The sequence below is a fragment of the Pristis pectinata genome, chromosome 29 (genome assembly GCF_009764475.1).
Source record: "Pristis pectinata isolate sPriPec2 chromosome 29, sPriPec2.1.pri, whole genome shotgun sequence".
Classification (NCBI taxonomy): Eukaryota; Metazoa; Chordata; class Chondrichthyes; order Rhinopristiformes; family Pristidae; genus Pristis; species Pristis pectinata.
Window position 1 is genome coordinate 16,218,554 of NC_067433.1, and position 25,044 is coordinate 16,243,597.

The window sequence follows — 25,044 nt, forward strand, 5'->3', positions numbered from 1 at the left end:
CCCGCAAGCCCAGGATTTAAGCTTGATTGACTGAACGCCAGTGGGACCAACAAGTTTCAGCCACTACATTGGCATTCATGGGAGCTTGCTGTGCACAAATGAGCCACGGTGTTTCCTATAATAACAACAGAGCACGCTTCAAAATGCTTCACAACCTGAACCGACCTTCTTTCTCTATAATCCGACAGCAGACAATTCCATGTCTGGGATAATCCGAATAAGGAGACATTGTGAAAAGTTACATCTGTTTAATTACTATTTGGAACAGTCACCCAAAACCAAACTTCTTTTTAACTTCTAAAGCAGGAAGTGGGGAATAAACAAAATACAGAGGTGAGGAGAGTGCCTGCAGAAGACTGGCTGGCCTGCGCTGTGAGTTCTTTTCTGGACAGGTTTGATTGGTGCAGCGGCGACAGAGACTGTCCTTTTAACAGAGAAAGCCTCTGCTCACCCCAAGAGCCAATCAGTGCCGGTGTTTCTGCAGGGCTGAATGTGTAATGAGAAGTAGCTGGACAGCAGAGAACCTGTCAGGCAGTGTGTGTGTGTCTGCGCAAGGCTGGCTTGTTTCCTCGGGAGATGGAAACCTGAGAGAGCAGGGGGCGAGGGAGAGAGCGTCAGTGAACGCAGTTAAAGTGAGTCGGGCAAAAAAGAGCAACTTTACTCTGGCAAGATGTTCCCCCAAAGTAACAATGGAAGATGATGCAAGAGGTTTAATCTGTGCAAGGTGCAACACAGTAACATGATCCTTGCGGTGTCAGTTCAAGAATCCGGCCAAGTGCTGGTGAATTTTCACATTTGGAGAACGGCTTAACCACGAGAGGACGATGGAGAAAGGTATGGCAATCTGAGCTGCAGTTTGTAAATACTGCTATCTATCGTGCACTGCAGTCCCAAGGTGCTGTGTTGTGGTAGCCCAAATCTTATCTCAGCAGCTGCACAAGGAATGGGCTGAGAATTTCGCACAAGGATTAATTTGAATGTGTTCTTGGTGAAAAGTATTGAGAATGTAAACAGTTTGTGTCAGTGAACAGCAGGGGGGAAAATGCAGTCTAGAGTGACTGTGCTCTGTAACCTGCTGCCAATTGGTGAGGCAGAAAGGAGGGCTTTCTAAAGGGGAGACCAGGGGAAATCCAGGCCAGCAGTGAAAAAGCAGTGGAATGGGACTAAGAGATCCAGTATAGATTTGATGGGTTGAATGGACTCCTCCTGTGCTGTACACATCCCTTTAAAGGTTTCGGTGGCCCAAAAGATATGGCATTGAAAACTACTTTGTATTTTTTTCCCTGCTCATTCTTATCAATTAATTCTCCACATGGCTGAACAACTTTGCTCCCCTTTGTTTGCTTGGTTTGACATGATTGTGTTATTCTTGTTGTGTGCTGTTACACCAGAGCTGGTGTGTTTGGTTCCGATCCAGGCATTGGCACCTTCCACACACTCACTTTGTTCGACTTTGCAGCCTTGGATCGGTGTACTTTCAGTGTTTTAGTTAGAGCTCTTTGTTGCAAAACTCGGTAAATATCATGCGGCATTTAAAAATATCAATTCAATCTCAAAACAATGAGAGGTAAATTTCTTTTAAATTTACTTGTTAGCTGGTAAAAGATCTTCTTAAAACATTTAAGTGTCTAAAGAAAAGGTTAAAATGAATGAAATACTCAAGGTTATTGTTTAGCTCCACTAGAAATTATAGTCCAATTTCAGGGGGTGACACTACATGTGCAATAGCCATGAACAAATGTGAATTCTTATCCCTCTGTACCTGGCTTCAGATTTCTTTGCTCTTCTGTGGAGATTTTAGTCACATTTTACAGCTAAACACTACCTTTGCATAATTGAGAGACTGCATTAACAAATTTTAAGTGCTTCAGTGATGAATCAGCTGTGAATAGGATGTATTGCAAGGAATATTAATATCAGTTCGGCATTCTCCAGACAAAAATCACACTCTCAACCTTTATTTTCAACCGCCCAAGTAGTTTACACTTCCACATTAACAGCAGCAGCAGAAGGTTTGAAATTAAATTGAAATTAACTTAAGTGGACATAACGCACCTGGGTGAAGTCAAATCAAGGACAAGAACAGTTTTTGGGATCTTTCCCAATTCCACTCTATTTTGAATTTTCAAGTGGTGTGTGCTGCAATCTCAGACGGAATGCAAGTGACCCAAAAATCAAGAGTCTTCTCTGGTGCAGGTAAATATGTGAAACCATTCAATTTCATTGTGTGTGTTCATGTGGGCAGCTGGAGGGGACCTATGAATAAATTAGACACTTTGTATAAGCTCCTTGTTCCATGCATGCAGTCTGTGCAGGCATAGTGCTTGGGAGTGCAATGGGGAACCCACAGGGAGAACACCTTTCCCTGTGAATGAGGTTGGAAAGAATCATGGCCATCAGAAGTACCATCATTGTTGAGGTCAGAGAGACAGAGTGCCAGTGTTGGTAGGACGGGTCCAGGTGAATAATTATTCACAAACTTAGAAGGTGCAGATAAGAGCCATACAGTCCAGAAACAAGCCCTTTAACCCACCACGTCCACATGACCATCAATTCCTCATCTATACTAATCCCAATTATCAGCATTTGGTCTGTTGTAGACTTTGTGCAAATTCAAGCTCTTGTCTAGATACTTAATTGAGTGTGTACCCAATTCCACAATCCACTTTGGAACATATTATATTCCAACACTTTGGAAGGGGTATAGAGAGGCTGGATGGCAGGAACATTTTCTACCATCCAGCCCCTCTATACCCCTTAGTTTTGTACACCTCCCCTGCAACCCCCTCCCTCCCCCCCCCCACCCCCCAGCCTCCTCCACTCCAAGGAGGACAAACCCATCCTATCCCATCTCTCTTCAAGTGAAATGCTTCATCCCAGGCAACATGTTGGAGAATCTCCTCTGCACCTTCTCCGGTGCAATCACATCCTCCTATGGTGTGGTGACCAGAACTGCACACAATATTCCAGCCATGGCCTAACCAATGTTTTAAAGGGTACCGTAGCCTCCCTGCTCGTATGTTCTGTGCTCTGGCTAATGAAGACAAGTCTCCCGTATGCTGCCTTCACCACCTTATGTATCTGTGCTGCCACCTTCAGGGTTCCTTGGATGTGTACAGAGAGGGCCCTACCTTTCATTGTGTGGGAGAAAGCATGGGGTCCATTCAGATTGTGTGGGGACAAGAGGATATGCCTGGAGGATGGCAGCTCAGACACAAACTCTGGTATTTTGGGAACCTCAGTGCTTATGACAGAGTGGGAGCATGGCAGTTTTATGTTGGAATGGAATGTTCTTCAGAGTAACTAATGTGGGAGAGAGAGTAAAGGCAAAAAATATAGAATGCAATCATGCAGGAATGCAAGGGGTCTTATTCATAGCAACAGGATCAGATCAATAATCATTTACAAACAACTTTTGCTCCATAGAACATTTGATGTCTCCCTTGACAGTAATGGAAAGATTGTACAACCATCTCAGCCCAGTGCCAGAGACTGCAGTAAATTTCAAGTCTGGAACCTGTAACCAGAGGTCAGAAGAAACCATCAGCCACTAGAGTGTTGCTCTAAAGAGTCTGCTGCAGTGTCGTAACTTCAGTGTGCTCCTGGACCATGGATTGCAGGGACATTTGAGCACAGACCAACTGATGAACACATCCAGTTTAAGTAATTCGATGTGCAAAATCTAACATCAGTGCAGGATTGCAAGAATTGTACTTGCATGAAAATGACTTTTAAGAATGCCAAAGAATTCTGGCTGGCATAGAATGTGCTGACAAGATAAATGGGCAAATGGTAGAAGCTCCAACAGTGAGCCCATGCCACATGAGCAATATTGGTGTGGAAAGCCATCACTAGCATAGGAATCAGTCACCACAAGTGTCAGTTCAGGGCAGTTAAAATGCACTCATTGTAGAAAGACCAGTTTGTACAGTTGAAGTGAAGATTGCAAGCCAGAGCAGTGGCAGTCAAGCAGCTTCTCTGTAAAAATTCAAAAGGGAGGTTTGTGTAATGAAGTGGTTGAGAAATGCAAGGAGCACGCTTTAAAATTGCACCCATCCAACCAGTGACAAGGGTAAAGTGTTAAAATAATGATTAATAACCCAGATAATGCCTTATTGACACAGCTCAGTTGAAAATATATTCTGGAGGAATCCTGAAGACATTAGGACCAAGTGAACTGTCCACAATAAATGAAAGGCCAAACTATCAATTGTAGTAACTGACTGCACAGGCAAACCAGTTCTGCTTGGAAGAGTTGAAGGTAAATTGGAAAAAATGTGGAAACACTTTTGAAGGGATAGGATGTTTTAGGATTTGTATGCAGGTAGTAAGGCACACAAAGCTCATATGCATCAATTAAAATGCCAAGGGGATTTAATACAAACCTAGACCAGGATATAGATGAAGACACAGGTGGAGGGAAAAGTCAAACAAGATCATGTATTGGTGTGAACAGCACAAAGTGATTGGGTGACACTAATTTCTCTGATGCCCAAAGCAGATAGAGCAGTGTAACCTTCTGGAGATTACATTGTCCATAGCTCAGATAAAGGCAATAAACTGTACCACAACTCTCTGGCTGCTTCATCCTGTGGGGTCAAGGCCTTCAAAATGCACCAGTCCCAAACTTGTGTGCAGTAAATGTAGCTGAAGAAAGCCAAAGCTACCCAATGATCAGCACCCACATTAGGTTGTATTCGTGTATGAAGCTACCTTATGGTGCAGAGTCATCAACAGAAGTGTTTCAGGCAACTGTGGCAAGATGGTACGAGGAGTCCAGCCTTGTATGTGTAACTGGGTTGATGTTCTAATTGCAGAGCAGGAGAATCTTTGTTCTTTAAGAGCAGCCTAACCTCAAGCAAAACACCACAGATGCTCAATCTGAAATCGTAACCTGCTGCAAGTACTCAGATCAGGCAGCATCTGTGGAGAGAAACACTTAATGTCTCAGGTCAAACGACCTTTTATCAGAGTCAGGACAAATTCAAGATCTAACAGTTAGTTGTAGAGAGCTGGGAGGGAACAAAGGGAAGATCACAAGTGGTGATGCTGCCTCCTAAGGAAGAGTAGTGAAGGTTTGTTGATACAGCTGACCTGCTGGAGAGGGAGAGAGAGAGAGAGAGAGAGGTGAAAACCATGTGAAGAACAAAGAAAGCATGCAGCTGAATCAGAAATAAGATAGACTGCTGGAAACACTCAGCAAGTCAGGCAGCATGTGTAGAGAGAAACTGAGTTAATGTCTCATGGCCTTTGAGAACTTTTAGTTCTTTGATTCAAAACATTATTTGTTTGTCTCCACAGATGCTGCTTGACCTGCTGTGCATTTCCAGCATTTTTCATTTTACTTTAGAAATGCAAAGCTTTTGTTTAACAGAAGTGATTTACTTGGGCTTGAAAGTGGATTCAAATTTCTGCAGCCTGTTGATAAAGTCAAGGTCATAGGCAAAGTCAGAAAATAGGAAAATGCTATGGAGCTTCAATGGTTTCCAGGAATGGTCTGGTCCAGGTGAAGTTTCTGCTGGACTTTACAATGGTATCAACACCACTTCAACTCTTAAAGGATGGGCCACAGCTTTGCCGGAAGGACCAGGGGAAAGCTGGGCATGACGATCAGCTGTGAATACATGTCAGTGCATTACAACACCAGTTGTATGTTAAAACTGACCTCCGACGGTGCAGTTGGAGCTGTGAAATGTCATGGAAATTGAGAAGCCCATTGCTTGGGCACAACACACAAACCACAGGTGAAAGGATTCAGTCCAGGAAGAGGAGGAGTCAGTGACTGTTGTTTAATCAGTTCCTGCTAGGGTGACCATTCACAAAGGTCCATGATCAGTAACAGTTGTTGGCCATTCTTGGGCTGTGGCAACCTCAGGAATGTGGAGACAAATGACGTTGCAGATGCTGGAATCTGGAGCAACACACACACACGGAAGTAAACAGTTGACTTTTTGGGACCTGATGAAGGGTCTCGACCCGAAACGTCGACTGTTTATTTCTCTCCGTAGATGCTGCCCGACCTGCTGAGTTCCTTCAGGAATGTGGAGGTGGGCAATCTTCCAGTCTCTGTATGATTACAACAAATATAATAAATCAAGGGAAAAATGCCACAGGGGATGCTTTGTCAAGACTGCCTTATGCAGAAAGCTCAGTGGGGAAGCTGAAAGGTCAAAGTGCACAGCAAAAGGCAACACAAGAAACAAGCTGGTAAAGATCAAGTATTGACGTGACACACTTGGATCATTTGAGCTACTGAACGATGCCACACTCCAGCAGAATTGCTGATACGCGGAAGATTTAAAGGTGTTGGGTTCAGCTCAATTGGAAGGACAGGTGGAAGAGAGGCAGTTGAATCAAGTTAAGGGTCATGAGGTTTGTAATAAAAGGGAAGACGTTTGGTTGCCTGTAAGTTTGTGTGCTGAGACCTCCAGGCAGATCAGAGATAAGAAAGTCAGATATTGGATCGATTGTGGACATGTTTTTATTTTATTGTTATCATTGATTCGGCTTTGGTGAACGGAGGCTTTGGTGAACGGAGGCTAAGGTGAGGTCTTTTTTTTTCCTTATTCCACAGTTAGAGCAATGAAATGGCAGTCCCTATGAGGATTTTTCAAGCAGAGAGACCAGCGAGGGATTCAGAAAGGCTCATGTAGCTCATAGGATCCCAGCACAAGATAACCAAAACAAAAAAGGAACATTGTGCCTTCAATATACAAGTCCTAAAGTTGAAAATTCAAACACATGACTGAGAAGAGATTAGATATCGTTACAGAATATGGAGAGAGATTCAACACCAATAACTTCCCTCAAGTCTCTAGGTTGAACACAAGGGTCACCAGTACAGTTACAAAGAACAAAGGCAGGCAACTTGATCGAACCCATACAATTTTCACGAGTTTAATCAGTTTGTTCTTTTACAAGGCACAGGCAGTATATGTAAATACATGGCCATTGAGGAAGTATATCACTTGTGTATTGTGCATGTGGGCACTTGGAAAACTCTTTGGATAAAAGGAACCAGGTTTGAGCTGCTGGTGCCTTGGTCTATACATCCCACAGTACACTGCACTATAATAGAAGTCACCTGGAAGACAAACCTGAGCTTCCACTTGTATCATTCCTTTCATGAGCTCAGAACCATGGCACTCAATGTACCCCTGAGGTGAAGTCTGTTACACAGAAACAAAATTGTTCAGCATTTAAGAGAAAGCTGGGTAAATATGAAGGATTGGAGGTGGTTAGTCATAAGGAGAGATTGGATAGGCTGGGTTTGTGGGGTGAAGGAGGCAGAGGGATGACCTGATAGAGATACAAAATATGAAGGGTAGATGGTCACATTTATTTTCCTGTGGTATCAAAAACAAGAGGGCACAGGTTTAAGGAGAGAGAAGTGAGTTTTAAAGGGGAACATTTAATTTAAAAAAAAAGGTGGTTGATATCTTGAATGTGCTGCCAGAGGAGGTAGTGGAATCAGATACAATCACTATATTTAAGAGGTGTTTAGACAGACACTTAAGTAGACAAGGCACAGAAGGATACAGACCTAGTGCAGGCAAATGGGATTAGGGTAGATGGGCAAAAAACTCAGCATGGACATGATGCCCATTTGTGTTGTACAACTCCATGCCAACTTGTGGGGACAAGAAGCCTCAGTCCCTCAGGGAAAGTGTCAGGTCTGACGTGCGACTCAATTCCAGAAACCTCAAGGCCAGTGTGTGTTGCTGGATTACTCCGAGCTTAGAGTGAGTTTGTAATTTCCCTGGCCGACATCGTTGGTGCTTTGTCCTCTTATGACCTTAGTGGGTGTTGTTTACCAGAGCTTTGGTTTCAGCTCCCTGCTGGAAATACTCCATCTTTAGCCAGCGGTTCAGGCTAGACTCAAACTCACCGAAGGTGACGGCCATGTACAAACCTGGTGCCACTCTAAAGGTGACACACTGCTCGTGTGGGCATTAAGGAATGTCAGCGAGCACAGAGCCTTGTGGTGGCTTCGGGATGAGGAGCTGACCTTGCTGCTCGGTTGGAAGTGTTGTCTAGCATCCTCCTCGTGAGCTGCGATGCTTGTGGGCAGGCAGATGATGATCCAAAAGTAGCCAGCGCAGCCTGGCACACGCAGTGCACGCATGTATTCTCAGTAGCTGACCATGCCAGGTGTAGCCACAGACTCCTGATGTCCACTGAAGCTTTGGTCCTCTATTACTGACTAACTCTACCCCAGAGGGCTGTGGAGGAGAGATCACTGCAGGTACTTAAAGAGGCAAGTCAATTTTTGGAAGGTCGTGGACTTCAGGCCATTGGGAACTGCAGTAGAAGAGGTGCTGAATCCTGGGGCAGATCAGCTATGACCATGTTGAATGCAGTTGTGCCATCATCTTGAGAGAGAGGATGCACAAACAGAAAATAGATACTGTGGCCACAGGTACAGATTACAAATAACTATGTAGTCAGTCCACAAACACAAAGGAGCCATCAGTGACAGACTCCAGCTTCAACCCCTTGTTACTCTCCACAGATGCTGCACAGCCTGAGGAGTGTTTCCAGCATTTTTTAGTTTATCCGGTTGGACCTTCTGCTTGTTTGGATAAGACGAGCAGGATTCTACCCAGGCATTTTAAAATAACACTTGCAATTTTACCAGATCCAACTCCATTGATTCACAGCATGTAAATGGCTACGTGGGAGGGACATAAAAAAGATCTTCACTTTACACAAATTAATACTCAGTTCAAAGGGCAGATGGAGCCGATAAGTTTGACTGAGTTGTAAGTGATCCATTGGAGCTGGTCAGTTACAGCCGGGCTGTCCACTTGTTGTTTATTTCAGGACATAAGAAAAAAAGTGAACTTGTTGCAGCTTGTGTTTCACTGTCAGACCTTTAAATCAGCTGCCTGCAGAAGTCACTGATGATACCCGACACCACAGGGTGTTGGCACTGGGTCAATTAGTCCTCTGCCAGACTGCTGGGCAGAAACAGTGCTAGAAATTCCATTGGGGAGTAATGTATTAATGGGGCAGTGAGAGCTGGGAGGCCAGTAATTGTTCCTGTCACATCGATGCATGATTCTACGGTGTGGGATGCCCAAGGTGATGTGTCCTTCTGAACACACTGGTGCACTCCAAGACCTGCAAAGCTCAAGGAGGGAAACAGCCAAGTCATGGGGGGTGGGTCTCAGTGGGCAAGGGGCCAGGACAGAAGCCAGAGTTCAAGGAGGGTGGGGCAGGGAAGGAAATGGGAATGTGAGGGGTCGGTTTGCAGTCAGTGGCAGATAGCTGGTGGGGTGGGGGTTGTCCTAATGACCTCCACGGGAGCAGATGTTCTACCTTCAGATCATGGTGTGGCTGATGGAGGAAGTTGGTGGGAGGGAAGGGAGGTGACAGCCTGTGTTTGCAAGGGTTACATATTTTACTGGGAGCGTTCCCAAGTTCTGTCAGACACAAGGGCAGTCACCTCTAAGTGACAGAAGCCCTACAAAGGGCCATTTCTCTATGAATAGAACTCACTCAGCTCCGAGCCCTTTCATCCTTTATGCAGAAATAAAACAGTCTTTTCATTTTTCTATTCAAACATACAGTATAAAATACAAGTGTGACACTTCACTCATTTGTGTCTGGAGTTTTAAGAATATTTCCAGATGAGAATTGGAATTGGAAGGTTACCTTGAGGAAGAGCAGCATGTGAACCTTTGAGGGTCTCTCCCTCGCCTTCCAGAAGCAACTCATTGAGACTGTTTACACCGGCCCCAAAATAACTCTGGAGTGTGACATGACAGTCCAGAATCAAGGTTTAGGTTTACAACATTCAAAAGCCACAATGGAAGGATTGAAATAGCTTAAGCAAGTGGCAGGAACAGAGCCAACTATCACTTCTGTTGCAAATTTGTTGGCGATCCAAAGAGAAGTACTTCATCAATGGTCAGGCAATGTCAACCAAGAGGTCACGGGACACTTTTTAATGTTGGATTTCAGAATATTCCATCGGACCAACTTATTCCACATTCCTTGTGGAGATGGTAATGGAGATTGAAGTGAATAGACTCCATCAAGAGCAAGGTTGGAGTCAGCTACATTATGGTGGTACAGGAGTCACACAGGTAAGGGTGTCCTTGAGGAACACTAATTTGTGTCTATCAATGACAACAAACGTTAATGTTACACCAAAACATAAAAAAAGTGTTCTCAGGCAATATTGCGTATGATTATTAGAGCAATTAACCAGAATTTTGGCCAAAGAGGAAGGTTTTAAAGAAGATCTTCACAGAGGAAAGAAACAGGAGAGGTTTGAGGAGATAAACCCAGAGCTCAGGCCCAGAGTGGAGGAGATGTGGCCACTGATGGTGGAGGGATTAAAATCCAAGGATGTACAAAAGACCAGAAATAGAATGTAGAGATCTCAGATTCTAGGGCTGAGGTTGGGGTTTGAACTTGTTCACGAGAACACAAGATCCTTTGTGGTAGGCCTTGTCTCCACTGACTGCCATCAGTGCATCACCTCCACAGGCAGCCATGAGCTCAAATCTCCATGGAGACCTTCAGCCAAAAAAATGATGCTCAAACAGCATAGATGTCAGTAAATGGAGGTGACAGACATGTGTGATGAAGATTTGTCTGTGGTCAGATATCCAGGAGTCTGATAATTCCTGAACTCAGTTGACTCTTAGACATCAATGCAAGGAATAAGAAAGGGTCAATCACTTTGGAGTTATGCTCTAGCCCTCCCAATAGTCAGTGGGAATTAGAAGAACAGATAAGATGAGATATCTTTATTAGTCACATGTACATCGAAACACACAGTGAAATGCATCTTTTTTGCATAGAGTATTCTGGGGACAGCCCGCAAGTGTTGCCACACTTCCAGTGCCAACAGAGCATGCCCACAACTTCCTAACCCGTACATCTTTGGAATGTGGGAGGAAACCGGAGCACCCGGAGGAAACCCACGCAGACACGGGGAGAACGTACAAACTCCAAGCATTTGAACCCGGGTTGCTGGTGCTGTAATAGTGTTACGCTAACCGCTACACTACCGTGCCTGCCCCCAGGTATGTAGGCAGATTGCAGAAGTGTGGAAGAGCTGTGGGGGATTTTAACTTTCCCAATATTGGCAAGGGTTGCCTTTGTGCAAGGGGCTTAGAATTTGTAAAATGCATACAAGGGTTTTTTTTGAAGCAGCGTGTAGATACTTCATTCCCTAAGATAACGTCAAGTACATGATGTTATCTTAGGGAATGAGGATGGGCAAGTGTTAGTAGTGCCTGTGCAGGACCCCTTTGGGAACAGTGACCGTAGTTCCATTAAACTTCAAGCTATTTGTGGGGGAAAAAAAAGCATGGTTGGCCTTTCAGATAGGGCCCTACCTAGGGGAAGGTGGATTTCAATAGTGCAAGACAGGACCTGGTGGAAGTAGATTGGGAAGCAGCTGCTAGAGGGGAAAAACAACATCTGATAAATGGGAGGCATTTAAAGAGACATGGTAAGAATTTAGAGTCAGCGTGTCCCTGTAAGGGTAAGAAGCAAAGATAAGGTTAGGGAACTTTGATTAACAAAGGATATCGAAGGTTTTTGATCAGAGGAAAGTGCATGTCAGGTATAGGAAATAGGTATTGAATGAGTCCTTTGAGGTTTATAGGGGATACAGGGGCGAACTTAAGGAAATTAGGAGGGCAAAAAGTGACTGTCCCCAAACCAATAGCCGGGCAGTATGCTACAACCCAATGGCATGAATGTTAAATCCTCCAATTTCAGGTAATCCACACCTACCATGTTCCTTTCTCTCTCCTCCTGATCCACCCAGGTTCTCCTACACACACCCCTCCTTCCCAACCCCACCCGTCAGTTTCTCAGCTTCTTTGCCCTCCCTACCTGGACTGACTATCACCTACACACTCTCTCCACTCCCCCCACACTTCCCCTTTCCCACCATCTCCCCATTTGATTCCACCCCTTACCTTATCAGACTCCATGATCTGCAGCCCTGTGTTGTCTCGCCCCATCACCTCCCACCCTCCGTCCCCATCTCCACCCTTCCCTCCCCCACCTGACTCCATCTGCCAATCAACCCCTCCTCACTTAGATCCAGCTCCTGCCTCACCCCTCCCCCTCACCATCTGTACTGGAGATCTCCCTTTTACACTCAGTCCTGATGCAGGGTCTTGACCCAAGACATCAACGATCACTTTGATGCTGCAGTTGCTGCTCGACCCGCTGAGTTCCTCCAGCAGTTTTTTTTTGCTCAACATCCTGGTGAATCTCTTCTGCCCCCTCTCCAAAGCCTCCACATCTTTACTGAAATGCAGTGACCACAACTGCACACAATCCACTAAAGTTTTAGACAGCTGCAGCAGAACGTCCCCACTTATATACTGAACCCCCTGACCAACGAAGGTAAGTACGGCATATGCCTTTACTACTTGTGTTGCCACTTTCAGGGAGCTATGGACTTGAACCCCAAGATCCCGCTGTACATCGATGCTCTTAAAGGCCCTGCCATTTACTGTCACCAGCTCAGCAGCAACTGGTGCACAGAGGGGAGGAGGGACTGAGCCCAAACACCCTCCATTGTACACAATGTCCCTTCAGTACACAGGCAGGGCAGGTTTACAACATCCCTCAGCTGCCTTCACTCTACTCTGGCTTTACAGCACTGGTTCAGTCATTACAGAAATGAAAGCCAATGTGCAAACAGGATCCAAAGGACAGACAGTTGGATGCCCTCCAACAGATCCATTCCTTTGGGAACCAAATGGGAGGGAAGCTGATGAGCCTGTGGTGGCAAATCCCAACTTCAGCTCCACCAACCCTTTGCTGCTCACACCCTCCCCCGTCTGTGGATGCATCCACCCAACAAAAATATAATCAATCTCAGTTTAAACGAAACACTTCACTGGACAGCATTTGTGGGAGAAACCTTTCCCTTTGTATTTCTGGAATTCGCTACTGAACAGCCCAGCTCACAACTTACCCCTGGGTCTGGAATCCCCCAGCAGAAGAAATCACTTCTCCTCACCTACACTAGGCATTGGTTTTACTATCTTATAGAATGATACAGCAGGAGGCTGCTCAGCCCATCATACTTGAACTAGCTCTTTGAAAGAGCTATCCATTTAGATCACTTGGAATTAAAATCTTTTGGGAGTGTTAAAGGCACAAGAGCAGATGTTTCCCTCTTTCATCTGCTCTCTGCAATGGGATAGAACCTCATACAATTCAGTCAGCCTGCTCAACAGCCGGTGACTTCACACATTCCATCAGAAACAAGTTTGGTTACAACTTCCACCTACATACTTGGAACGTGGACCTGTTTGCTGCTCTCATTGTTTTTATTCACCAGTCCAAAAGATAGGATGTTCACATGAGGAAGTTCAGATTAGGCTTTGTTCTATATATGTAGATTTCCAAGAAAGAGGCATAAAGTGTCTGTGGGAGTAGTACAAGTACCATCCATGTGATTTACACTCATGCAGGTATTCGATGTAGATTTCAACATAGTTTCAGAAATGAAATGATCTTGGGGCCCATTTAAAGCAACACAATGCTGGGAAGAGTCTGCTTTTCATGAATTCTGCTTTTACATATTTAATCAAAACAGGTAACCATCTGAAAAAGTATTCACTGAGACAGATAAAAGAGTAAGTGTGTTTACCTGAATACAACATTTAACATCATTATCATTATGCCACAACAGCAAAATTTTTGGACAAGTGACAGACAGAATTGTATCACACAAGTTCACAGGGCATTAACTTTTAACTACACTAAATTAAGCAAAACTTGTATCCCAGGTTACATCTCACTTATCTTTTGACTGGTCCCTGTTTACCAAGTCTAGTGACAGTTCTTTCACTAATACTTCATCAATAATGCAACCTTTAATTAGCAAATTCTGTATGCCTTCACTCCTGTTAAATTAAATGTCATCATTAGGACAGAGCTTATGGGCTGAGTGACCCTTGAAAGTTATTGGATTGAGTTCATCTTGTCTGAAAGTTATTGGCCAATTAATTCACCTCTGGTAGCTGCACCTCTGATATCTGAAAACTTGACAATTCCAAAACATTTCTGGCTGCTCTCCCTCCTTCCACTGTCTTCATTGCAAGCTCATCCAAAACTCCCCTACAGATGCCCAAAGAGACAGTTGTTCATCTACTGGCCCTGTGCTCATTGCCTCACACTGATTCCTGATTAAGCAATGCCTCATCTCAAACCGCTCATCCTTATAATCAAGTCCCTGAATGGCCTCTCCCCTCTCTATCTCTGCATTTTCCTCCTCTCGTATGATGAGATGAGATATCCTTATTAGTCACATGTACATCGAAACACACAGTGAAATGCATCTTTTTTGCGTAGAGTGTTCTGGGGTCAGCCCGCAAGTGTTGCCACACTTCCAGCGCCAACATAGTATGCCCACAACTTCCTAACCCGTACGTCTTTGGAATGTGGGAGGAAACCAGAGCACCCGGAGGAAACCCACGCAGACACAGGGAGAACGTACAAACTCCTTACAGACAGTGGCCGGAATTGAACCTGGGTTGCTGGCGCTGTAAAGTGTTACGCTAACCGCTACACTACCGTGCCTGCCCCCCGAGATCTCTCTGTTGCTCTAGTTTTGGACTTTTGATCATCACTGAATTTAATTTGTGCCACGATTGGCAGCAATGCCTTCAGTTGCACAAGCACTGGAGCTCTTTCCCTAAACCTTCTCAACTCATTTTCCTCCTTTAAAGTCCATCACTTTGAACAAGACTTGTTGCCCTAATTCCTCTTTATTTGGCCTGGGGTCAAATTCTTCCTAATAATGGTGTTTGACACGCTAGCCTTCATTGGTCGGATTATTGAGTGCAGGAGTTGGGACATCATGTTACTGCTGTACAAGATGTTGGTGAGACCACATTTGGAATACTACGTACAGTTCTGGTCACCCTGCTATAGGAAGGATGTCATTAAACTGCAGATGGTGCAAGAAAGATCTCTGAGGATGTTATCGGGACTGGAAGGTTTGGGTTATAAGGGGGGGCTGTTTAGGATAAGGCTTTTTTTTCCCTGGAGCATAGGAGGCCGTAGAGGTTTATAAAATCACGCGCAGCATAGATAAGGTGAATGGTCACGGTCTTTTTTGCCAGTTTTACACTCCCCTCCCGAGTGTAAAACTAAAGGGCACAGGTTTAAAGTGAGGGGGGGAGGAAGATTTAAAAGGGACCTGAGGGACAACTGTTTCACATGGAGGGTGGTGGGTATGTGGAACTCACTGCCAGAAGAAGTGGTAGGTACAATTACAACATTTAAAAGACATTTGTACAGGCATGTGGATAGGAAAGGTTTGGAGGGATATGGGCCAAACCCAGGAAAATGGGACTGGCTCAGTTATGCAACTCAGTTGTCATGGATGAGAAGGCCCTGTTTCCGTGCTGTATAGCTCCATGACTCTAATGCTTCTGTGCACGGGCCATCTTGCTACCTTAAGCACGGTGTACCAATGGACAGTGTCGATGTGAAAATAGGACCATTCCCAGGGGTGAGAGCAGAGAATGACCCCAGTTACCAAAGGACTGAGCAGAAGGAAGGCTGTGGGCTGTCTTCTCCCTTGGGACTAAGCTCAGGGTTAGTGTTTGATATCCAATGGCAGGGGTACTCAATGTTAGATGACCAGCAAGAGTCACAGTCAGACAGCATGGAAACAGATCCTTCAGCCTACTGAGTCCACGCCAATCATCAAGCATCCGTTTTATTCTTTCCTCATTTCCATCAACTCCCCTAGTTTCTACCACTCACCTACACATTAAGGGCAACTTACAGGGGTCAGTTAACCTCCCAGCTCACTGTCTGTGGGATGTGGGAGGGAACTGGAGCACCTGGAGGAAACCCATGTGGTCACAGGGAGAATGGGCAAATACAGACAGACAGTGTCCAAGGTCAGTATGGAACCCGAGTTACTGGAGGTGGCAGATAGCAGCTCTGTAACTGCTGACGAGGAATATTTTTATACGGTGAGTTGCTGTGATCAGGGACATGCTGCCTGGAAGGGCAGTGGAAGCAGATTCCACGGAAATTTCCAAAAGGGAGCAGGATAAACACTTGAAGGTTGAGAATCTATTGAGAAGAGATGGGAATGGGATCATTGGAAGAGCTAGCACAGCATTCTGGGCTGAGTGGTCACCTTCCGTTGCGTTCATGTCTAACACCATGTTCCAGCTGCCAGGAGAGGGAACCTGTCGTCAGATGACCTACAGGGTATAATGTGCCCAGCAACTCGATGAGGCTTGGCCCGGCTGAGCTTCCTTTCCATGGATGACCTCCCAGGTTTCTGCCCACCATTCCCTTTCAGGAGTGAGTGGGCATGAGTATAATAAGGGCAACCTTTCCCTATCAGAGGTTTAGCAGAAGGAAAGGACTTGGCAATAAAACGAAAACCTTCCACATCCTCAGGAAATCCCAAAATGTTTTGCAGCCAAAGCAATACTTTCATTTTACATTCACTCTTGTAATAAGTATAAAAACACACCCCATAGTTGATGCACAACAAAACCCCACATTTCAGATGAGCTGCAAGACTTTTTATTCATGATTTGGGATGTGGGCGTTGAGCATTTGTTGCCTATTCCCAGTTGCCCTTCGAAAGGTGCTGGTGAGGCAACTTGAACGACTACATTCCTTCTGGTGAAGGTGCTCCCACAATGCTGCTGGGCAGGGCCTACTAGGCCAGTGAAATATTTCCAAGTCAGGATGGTGTGTGGCTCGGAGGAAAACACACAATCTGTTTTTTCTGTGTATGTCCAACACGGAACACCTCTCTGCTTTTGTTCCGTGTTGGACAGACACAGCTTTTGTGCACTGAATTCTTGTGTTAAGCCGTACGATCATTAATCTCATCTGAAAGATGGGACCTCTGAAAATATAGCAATTGCTCAGTACTGCACTGACTTAGTGGTCTTATATTCTGCACTTACCTTGTAGTGGGACCTTTGGTGTTCAACGTGAGAAAGAATGAAGTTGGTGCTCAATTCTCCGACGATCCTGATCCACATTTGTCTCTCCATCGGTGATAAAAGATGAGCTAGTCATTGTCACATTGCTGTTGTGTGATCTTGCTGTACACGGGTTGTTGTTGTGTTCTCTGTATTACAGCAGTACCTGTGCCTCAATGGCTTTGAGTAAATAAGGAGGATTTACTTCCAGCGATAAATTGGGCAGAGATTTAGCAGAATTGGCAAACGGACCAGATGCTGCAAGAAGGAACATTTATTTACAGAGTGAGAAGTCGTGATCTGGAACAGGCTGCCTGATTGGGGGGGGGGGGTAAAGGAAGAATTAGCCGCAACTTTTGAAAGGAATGAGGTAAATGTGTACTTATGTTAATTGGCTGTGGGATAATGAGCAGGGCTGTGGATCTAGTTGGAGAGCTCTCAGAAATCTGATGGGCCAAATGGACTCATTCTGTACTGGATTGTTCTAAGCTTCTCTGTGAATGTATGTTTGTTTCATGCATCTGTCTGATGGAAGGGAGCTGACTGAAGGGGAACAGGTGTCTGCCTTCACCCTTCACATTTTTGCAGTTTATCAAAACTCGTGATCACACATTTTCAGTTTTTTCTTGCTGGTTTTCCCCTTCAGGAAGTCCACATCCCCACTTGCTCTAGTGTTGAGTCAAAATGATGCTACATTGACCTCCGTTGTAAAGCTAACGGTGCACATTGTTCAAAGCAGAGTTCAACACCTATCATGATTCTCAGCAGAGTGTACGTCTGCTAATTCAGAGTCTTTTCAGTCAATCTGCTGTACACTTCAAATGGGGATCACATTTAAAGAGCTCCCGTGGTGCTCAGTGCAGCCTCTTTATTCAAATTACCAAATGGTTTGTGTATTGTTGCCATAAACAACACCTTAACTTGTAAAGGCGCTAGGAGATTTTCAGCTTGTGCGCGCGTGCGCGCGCACACACACACACACACACACACACACACACACACACACACACACACACACACACAGAGTCAGGTGGATGGTTGAAGAGGCTGATATTAATGACATTAATGTACAGAACTTCTGCTGTGCAGCAACACATCTTCTGTTGCACTGTCACTGGCGAGGGTGCTCCCACAGTGCTGCTGGGGAAGGAATTAGATCCAGTAACGATGAAGGAGCAACAGTATATTTAGCAACTGCTCTGTTGGAATTTGATGTGCCTAAATCAATGCCAGGTTGTCTGTTTTATTCTTTGTTCAAATGTAGCAGTAACAGTACAGATAAGTGTCTTGCTAGGTCCTCTAAGAGCCAAACACATGAGTAGGGGTTTGTAGTCACAGCCAGGCCAGACCAGATAAAGCAGCAGATTTCCTCATCTGAAGAACATCAGTGAACCAGATGGGTTTTTACAATAATCCAGTAGATATTGTGGTCATTGTTATTAAGACTAGTTGTTTCCCAAATTCCAAATTATTAACAGGATTTAAAATCCACACTTGCCCTGGTAGGATTTGAACTCTGGTCTCTGGATTGCAGTTCCAGTAACTTAACCATACCCAGTACTGGACTTCCACCTCCACCACCCGGACTTGGTCTTGTCCTGGTTCTCTTTGTACCCACAATGTTCCCCTGTGCGCAGGTGTCCAAGGCCGTTCTCATGTGCAGGACGTCCTGAGCTGCCCTGATTGGGGTTGCTTAGATTACAAAGAGGTTCAATTTGGTAGATGTAGAGAAAATGTTACTGCCCATGACAAAATCCAGAACTAAGCTCTTGGTCAGTGATATATCCAGTCAGGAATAGGGGAACCTTTCTCTCCCCGCAACCCCCCCCCCCCCCCCCCACCAGAGAGCAGTGAGAATGTGACATAAAGAGCAGAGATGCATTTAAGGAGGGCAGTTGGATAAACACAGAAAGGAGAAAAGAATCTTCCCAATACTTAACTGGCTCCTGTAAATTACTACCTGGTGTAGGTGGGTGGTAGGAAAATCAGGGGCAGGGGTTGGGGTTAATGGGCATGTGACAGAGAATAGGTTACAGGGCAATAAATAGGGGGCTGGATTGATGGGTCTGCTCTGAGAGCCAGCATGGACTCAAGGGGTCAAATGGCCTCCTTCCATGTCATAAGGAACTCTGTAATTGGAGGATGTGGTGATAAGGTGAGAGGTAGGGGAGGCTGCTCTGGAGCGAAACACCAGCAACAAGCAGCTGGGCCTGGACCTTGTGCATTCTCTGTAGGTCCTTCCGGCTCACACCGATCTCTCCACTCGCTATCCGTCCTAACGCCGTGGTCTCAAACACTCGGCCAGAGAATCTGCCGATTGCCAAACGTGTCGGTGTCCCCAGAGCCTGGGAGAGTCCCAACATCCGCACATCACAGGAAGATAAACAGTGAGTTTCCCTGGTTTGGGACTCGGTATCTGGAAGTGGCTGAGTGTGCTGCACCTGTACAGAAGTCCATCAACAGGGAAATGCATCCATTAAGATCCAATGGAAATCATTTCAATGCAAAACCCGGCAGGAGGTAATTCATCTGTACTGAGGCTGGTCCCATCCTCCCTCTCAGCAAGTTTGGCCTGGAAAAGTACAGGAATTCCTACTGGCATCATCCTGTTTACTTGTATCTCCTGATCTCTGCTGGCAGCTCGACTTCAGAGGTCAGACATGTCTTGGAAGTTTACAGCACAGAATGAGGCGATTTGGCCCATCGTATCCATGCTGGCCAAACATAAACATCAGACGAACCCGACTTCCCTGCACTTCATCCATAGACCTGAAGCTTAAGGCTCTGTGGTCATCCAGATACTTTATAGATGTGACGAGGTCTCCATCAGCCTCCATCACCCTTTCAGCTGCTCAACACTTGTTGGAGGAAATATTTATTTTCTCAACTCCCCTCTCTTTCTTCTACTAATTAACAAATCTGAACCCCCTTCCCCCCCCCCCATTACTGATTTCTCTGTTAAGGGAAATAGATCATTTCTGTTTGACAGGTCATGACCTCCCACTGTTCTATACACCTCAATCAAAATGTTTCCTGTATATCTTTACTCATCAGTTGCTTCCAATATATGAAGCTTTTCCAACCTTTTAGTTTTCAAACTGGAATAAAAGCATCCAATTATTGACAGTCCTATCCCAGTGGAATTCTGAGACGAAAATTCCATTGTATTTGCAATAATTCTGCCTGGCGTCCCAGTCCTTGGGGAAAGGAGGTGAGGAATCTTCTTTGGTGCAGCAGTGAATGACCGGGTTTGCATTCGGACCTTTGGTACTGACTGTGTGGAGTTTGCACAATCTTCCTGTGACCATGTGGGTTCCACTTTTCCACCACGGCCCAAAGACGTGCTGGTAGGCTAAATGGCTGCTGTAAGTTGTCCCTAGTGTAAGTGGGTGGCAGGAGAATTGGGGTTAGGGGTACATTGATAGGTATATGATTCAAGTCAAGTTGGGTTTATTGTCATGTGCACAAGTACGGTGAGGTACAGGTACAATGACAAACTTAAGTACAGACAACGCGTAGGTATAGACACCACACAGAAAATAAATTAAACATAAATTATTTGTAAAATTATACCATACAGTGGGGGAAAAAAGATTGTGCAAAAGCAAGACATTAGTGAAAAAAAACTCAAAGATGCAGAAGTCCATCAAAATGCAAGAGGTGGTCTGTAGCATTCCGTGGCTGAGGTAGGGTTAGGGTTGTGCAGGTCGGTTCAAGAACCTGATGGTTGTAGGAAAGTAGCTGTTCCTGAACCTGGTGGTGTGGGACTTCAGGCTTCTGTACCTCCTGCCTGATGGTACCAGCAAAAAGACGGCATGACCCAGATGGTGGGGATCCTTGATCATAAGGCCATATGATTATAGAAGCAGAATAAGGCCATTTGGCCCATTGAGTCTGCTCCGCCATTCGATCGTGGCTGATTTATTTTTTCAATCCCATTCTCCTGCCTTCTCCCTGTAACCCTTAACCCCCTTACCAGTCAAGAACCTATCAATCTCTGATGATGATAGATGACAGATGATGAGATAGAATAGATCACAAGGACATAAGTGGGGGAATGGGACAGATGAGAATTACCTGCGTGGTGGCATGGAGTCCACAAGCTGATAGGTTTCCAATGTCATAAGGAAATAGGAAATCAGAGCACAAAGACACAGCACAATAATGAACAATTTACAAGTTTCTCAGTTTGAGCACATTTAATCCTAATTGCCCCAAATATTTCGTCAGGATAAATCAAGATGAATTGGCTCTGTAGTGGATGAGTGCTTGGACCCGTGGCTCAACACTGCTGCTCAAGCTTTCCATCAAAAGAGACAGGGCTTGGACTTTTAACAACAAAGGCAGGATTTTGGGGTTGATTCTGGGATGCGGGGGGCAGGGGTTTACTCAGTCCTTCAACCCCGGAGATCGTGCCAAATGCTGCCGCAGGTGACTGAGTAAGAACAGGAAGGGGAATGTGGGCCTGTGCAAGTCAGAGGCACTCCTACATTCTGTAACACAGCACGTCAGCTCTTTCTCAGTAGCTGGGGCATGCTGGGTCTGGCTGCTAGGGTATTGTTCTGACTGAACAAGCAGCAGTGGGCACAGTTCCAGGCAGTGTTACTGGGCTGGATCTGTGCCCACTGACAAAGGGCAAGTGACTGAAAGTGGCCAATGCCACCATTAGCTCAGCTCACGGTCAAGGTGTCTGCATGGAGGGGTGTGTGATGTCTGGGCACCCTGTGTGTGGTCCCATAATCACCAAGTCCTCTAAACCTTTCCTCTTTTTAAAAGCTCAGTGGGATTCGATTTCCGACATTGAAGCCATATCTTCAGCTGCCCTACCCCGAGCTTTGGAACTCCCCCCTCAGTCTCTCCGCTCCTCTGTTCTCCTTTGCTCCTTGACTGACTTTGTAGTCACCAGCCCAAACACCACTTTACGCAGCCAGGTGCCCGCTTTGTATTGCTCCTATAAAGTTCTTACGTGTTTAAAGGCACAACTTAGTGGATAGATGCATTTTATCTTTGATTTCATCTCTGTTGTTAAGTTTATCATTCAGTGGTGAGTGGGAAATCTGAGTAAACTCTACAAACCCCTCTCAACTGAACCAATGCATTGAAGGATGGCAGACTTTCATTCCAATAGCACCTTACTCAAACATTTGGAGCATTTCATAGCCAATAAATAGAGTCATAGAGTCTCTGAGATACATAGCACAGAATAAGGCCCTTCAGCCCAACTTGTTCATGATAAACAAGCTGCTTCCTGAGCTAGTCCCATTTGCCAGAATTTGGTTCTTATCGCTCTAAACATTTCCTATCCATGCATCTGTCCAGGTGTTTTTTAAACATTGTAATTTTACCTGCCTATATCACTTCCGGAATCTCGTTTCATTTACCCACCACTTGCTGCTCGGGTCCCTTTAAATCTTTCCCCTCTCACTTTAAATCTACGTCCTCTAGTTTTAGACTCCCTTACCCAGGGGAAAAGACTGTGACCATCCACCTTATCTATGCCCCTCATGATTTTTAAACCTCTATAAGGTCACCGATCAGCCTCCTTCACTCCAGGGAAAACAGTCCCAGTCTATCCAATGTCTCCTTATAACTCAAGCCCGCCAGTCCTGGCAACATCCTTGTGAATCTTTCAGGACCCTTTCTAGCTCAAGCACATCTCTCCTATAGTAAGGCAACCAGGACTGCAAACAATATTCCAGATGCAATCTCAACAATGTCTTATACAGCTGTACCACGTTGTCCCAACTCTTGGACTCGATTCCCTATCCGTTGAAGGCAAGTATATCATACACCTTCTTTACTACATACTGCTCGGGTTAGATACAACCTCAGGGCCGTGTCTCGAGCATTGCATGCCCCACTTATTGCTGAGGTTGCTCTGAATGCCTGGCACTCGATCCCACTTTCAGAAAACCATGTACTTGTATCCCCAGGTCTCTCTGCTCTACAACACTCCCCAGGGCCCTATCACGTTCGCTGAATAGCAACTTGCCTCAGGACTGGTCGCCGACCACAACAGTGCACTGCTCGTTCTGCCACCAGATACAATATGTACAGCAGCACAGTGTGTCTCTGCAGTCAAAGTCAAGTTTATTGTCATGTGCACAAGTACACGTACGCACAGGCGCAATAAAAAACTGACCTGCAGCAGCATCACAGGCACATAGCATCATTCACAAGAAAAAACATAAATTAAACATAAATTATACATGATTTTTACAAGAAAGAACACAAATAAAACAATAAAAAACAAAGTCCATTGCAGTACAATGTAGTCATGGTGTTGCTATACTGATGTGGTGATTAGGGTTGTGCTGCTTGGTTTAAGAACTGGGAGCAAGCGCTGGGTTTGTATTTAGAGCCACAATCTGTTGGAGGAGCTCAGCGTGTCGTGCAGCATCTGTGGGGGGGGGGGGGGGGGGGGGCGCGGGGAAAGGAACTGTTGATGTTTTGGGTCAAAACCCTGCATCAGGACTGGTTATCTTTTCCTCCATATTCCAGCATCTGCAGTATCTTGTGTCTGGGTTTGGAATTAAGTTGGCACATACTATCAGCTGCTCGGGTTAGATACAACCTCAGGGCCGTGTCTTGAGCGTCGCATGCCCCACTTGTTGCTGAGGTTGCTCTGAACGCCTGGCACTCAATCCCATGTTGAAAGGGGTGGACAAGGTGCTTGCACCCTGAGCTAGCACCACTGAGAACAAAGGAGTGAAAAGTCCTGCTCAACTTTACCGTGCACCCCTGAGCTCCCTCCGCCCACTGCCCTTTGGTGCTCCCTACCACCGATCTTCAGTTTCACATAATACGTTTTCTCATCTTCTCACAACAGAAAAGGAGGCCATTTGGCCCATTTGGTCTATGCCAGCTCTCGGAGCAAACCCATTCCCCCACATATTTCCTTGTGACCTATCCTCTCTCACATGCCTGTGAACTCCACACTGATCTCCAATCACCCACCAAGACTAAGGGTAAAACAGTAACCAATGAACCAGCACAGATTTGGGACGTGGCGGGGGGTTGGGGGGAACCCACACCATCACAGGGAGAATGTGCAAACTCTAGATAGATTGAACCAGGGTGTCTGTCTGTCTCTCTCTTTCCATAGTAAATGTGACATAAGCACAATTTTCTTTCAGAAGTGCAACTAACTGATTTTTAAAACTACCTAATATAAATCTTACTTCAGTAAAGTTTTTAAAACGCAGAGAAAAATCACGACACGTGGACATTTCCTCCATTTCACCAGCCTTTGGTGCTGTTCCACAGTGCAGTGTCCCTGTCGACCCACACACGTCCTTTTCTCTCTCATTTTAAGTGGACATCTAATCCGCAGCTTTGACACAGTTTCCTTCACCACTTCTTATTATCATTCTGCAGATTCCCAGCCCTCTGGGAAGTAAAACCTTCTGCTCTCTGCTCTAAGTCTCTTGCTTTGTTTGATTTTGCCCACCTGTTTTCCTCTAAGGTTCTCCTGGGGACAGACTGCTCGAATCAAAGGAGAACTGTGCCATCGTTATGGCATTAGTGCATCAGGGAAATTAAGTAGACTGCACATGCTCAGACAGCCAAAATTCAACCGAAGCGTTGTAACTCTGGGGAAAAGTATCAGAGCACAAGAGAGTCTCAGACCTTTAAAAAGTACAAAGGACAACTCAACGGATAAAATTCATCCTACTAATCTGCAATATGTAAAGCAGAATGGGACAAGGGTGAACCAGGTGGCTCAGACTGTATGTTGGCAACCAGGCTGTTTGATTAGAAAGATTGCAAAGTAGATTAACAGAGTGACTTCATTTTTGGAAATGTTGGAGCAGGAGTTTTTGTTGGCAACAGTTAGTAAGAGGAGTGCCAGACCTGGCGTGGTGGGTGGAGGTAGATATCTGAGCCTTGAATGAGTGAAGAGGTGAACATTGAGCTACGGGTCTCCAGCACAGAAGCAGCTCATTCTGCCAACTTCTCCCGTCCCTCCACTCACCTCCCTTCACCTCATCATGTCAACCTAGCCTTCAGTCCCCTTCCCCTCAGCTTCCCCTTAAAAGCATCCAAACATTTCATGTCAACCATTCCCTGGGGAAGCTGGTTCCAC

At 45.4% G+C, this 25,044-nt stretch overlaps 1 protein-coding gene across 2 annotated transcripts in view; it reads left to right on the forward strand.

The window, feature by feature from the left end:
• The first annotated feature begins 555 nt into the window (after positions 1-555).
• Positions 556-25,044, forward strand: part of LOC127584290 (leucine zipper putative tumor suppressor 1-like) — a 60,240-nt gene continuing 35,751 nt past the window's right edge. Inside the window, exon 1 of one of the 2 annotated variants that reach the window (XM_052040961.1) lies at positions 556-834. Coding sequence is in view for 1 of the 2 variants with exons in the window: in XM_052040962.1 (XP_051896922.1) it covers positions 10,008-10,091 (84 nt within the window). In the remaining variant the exon portion in view is untranslated. Of the gene's footprint in view, positions 835-9,953; positions 10,092-25,044 lie in introns of those variants that run through there. The other variant, XM_052040962.1, reaches the window with a different exon arrangement.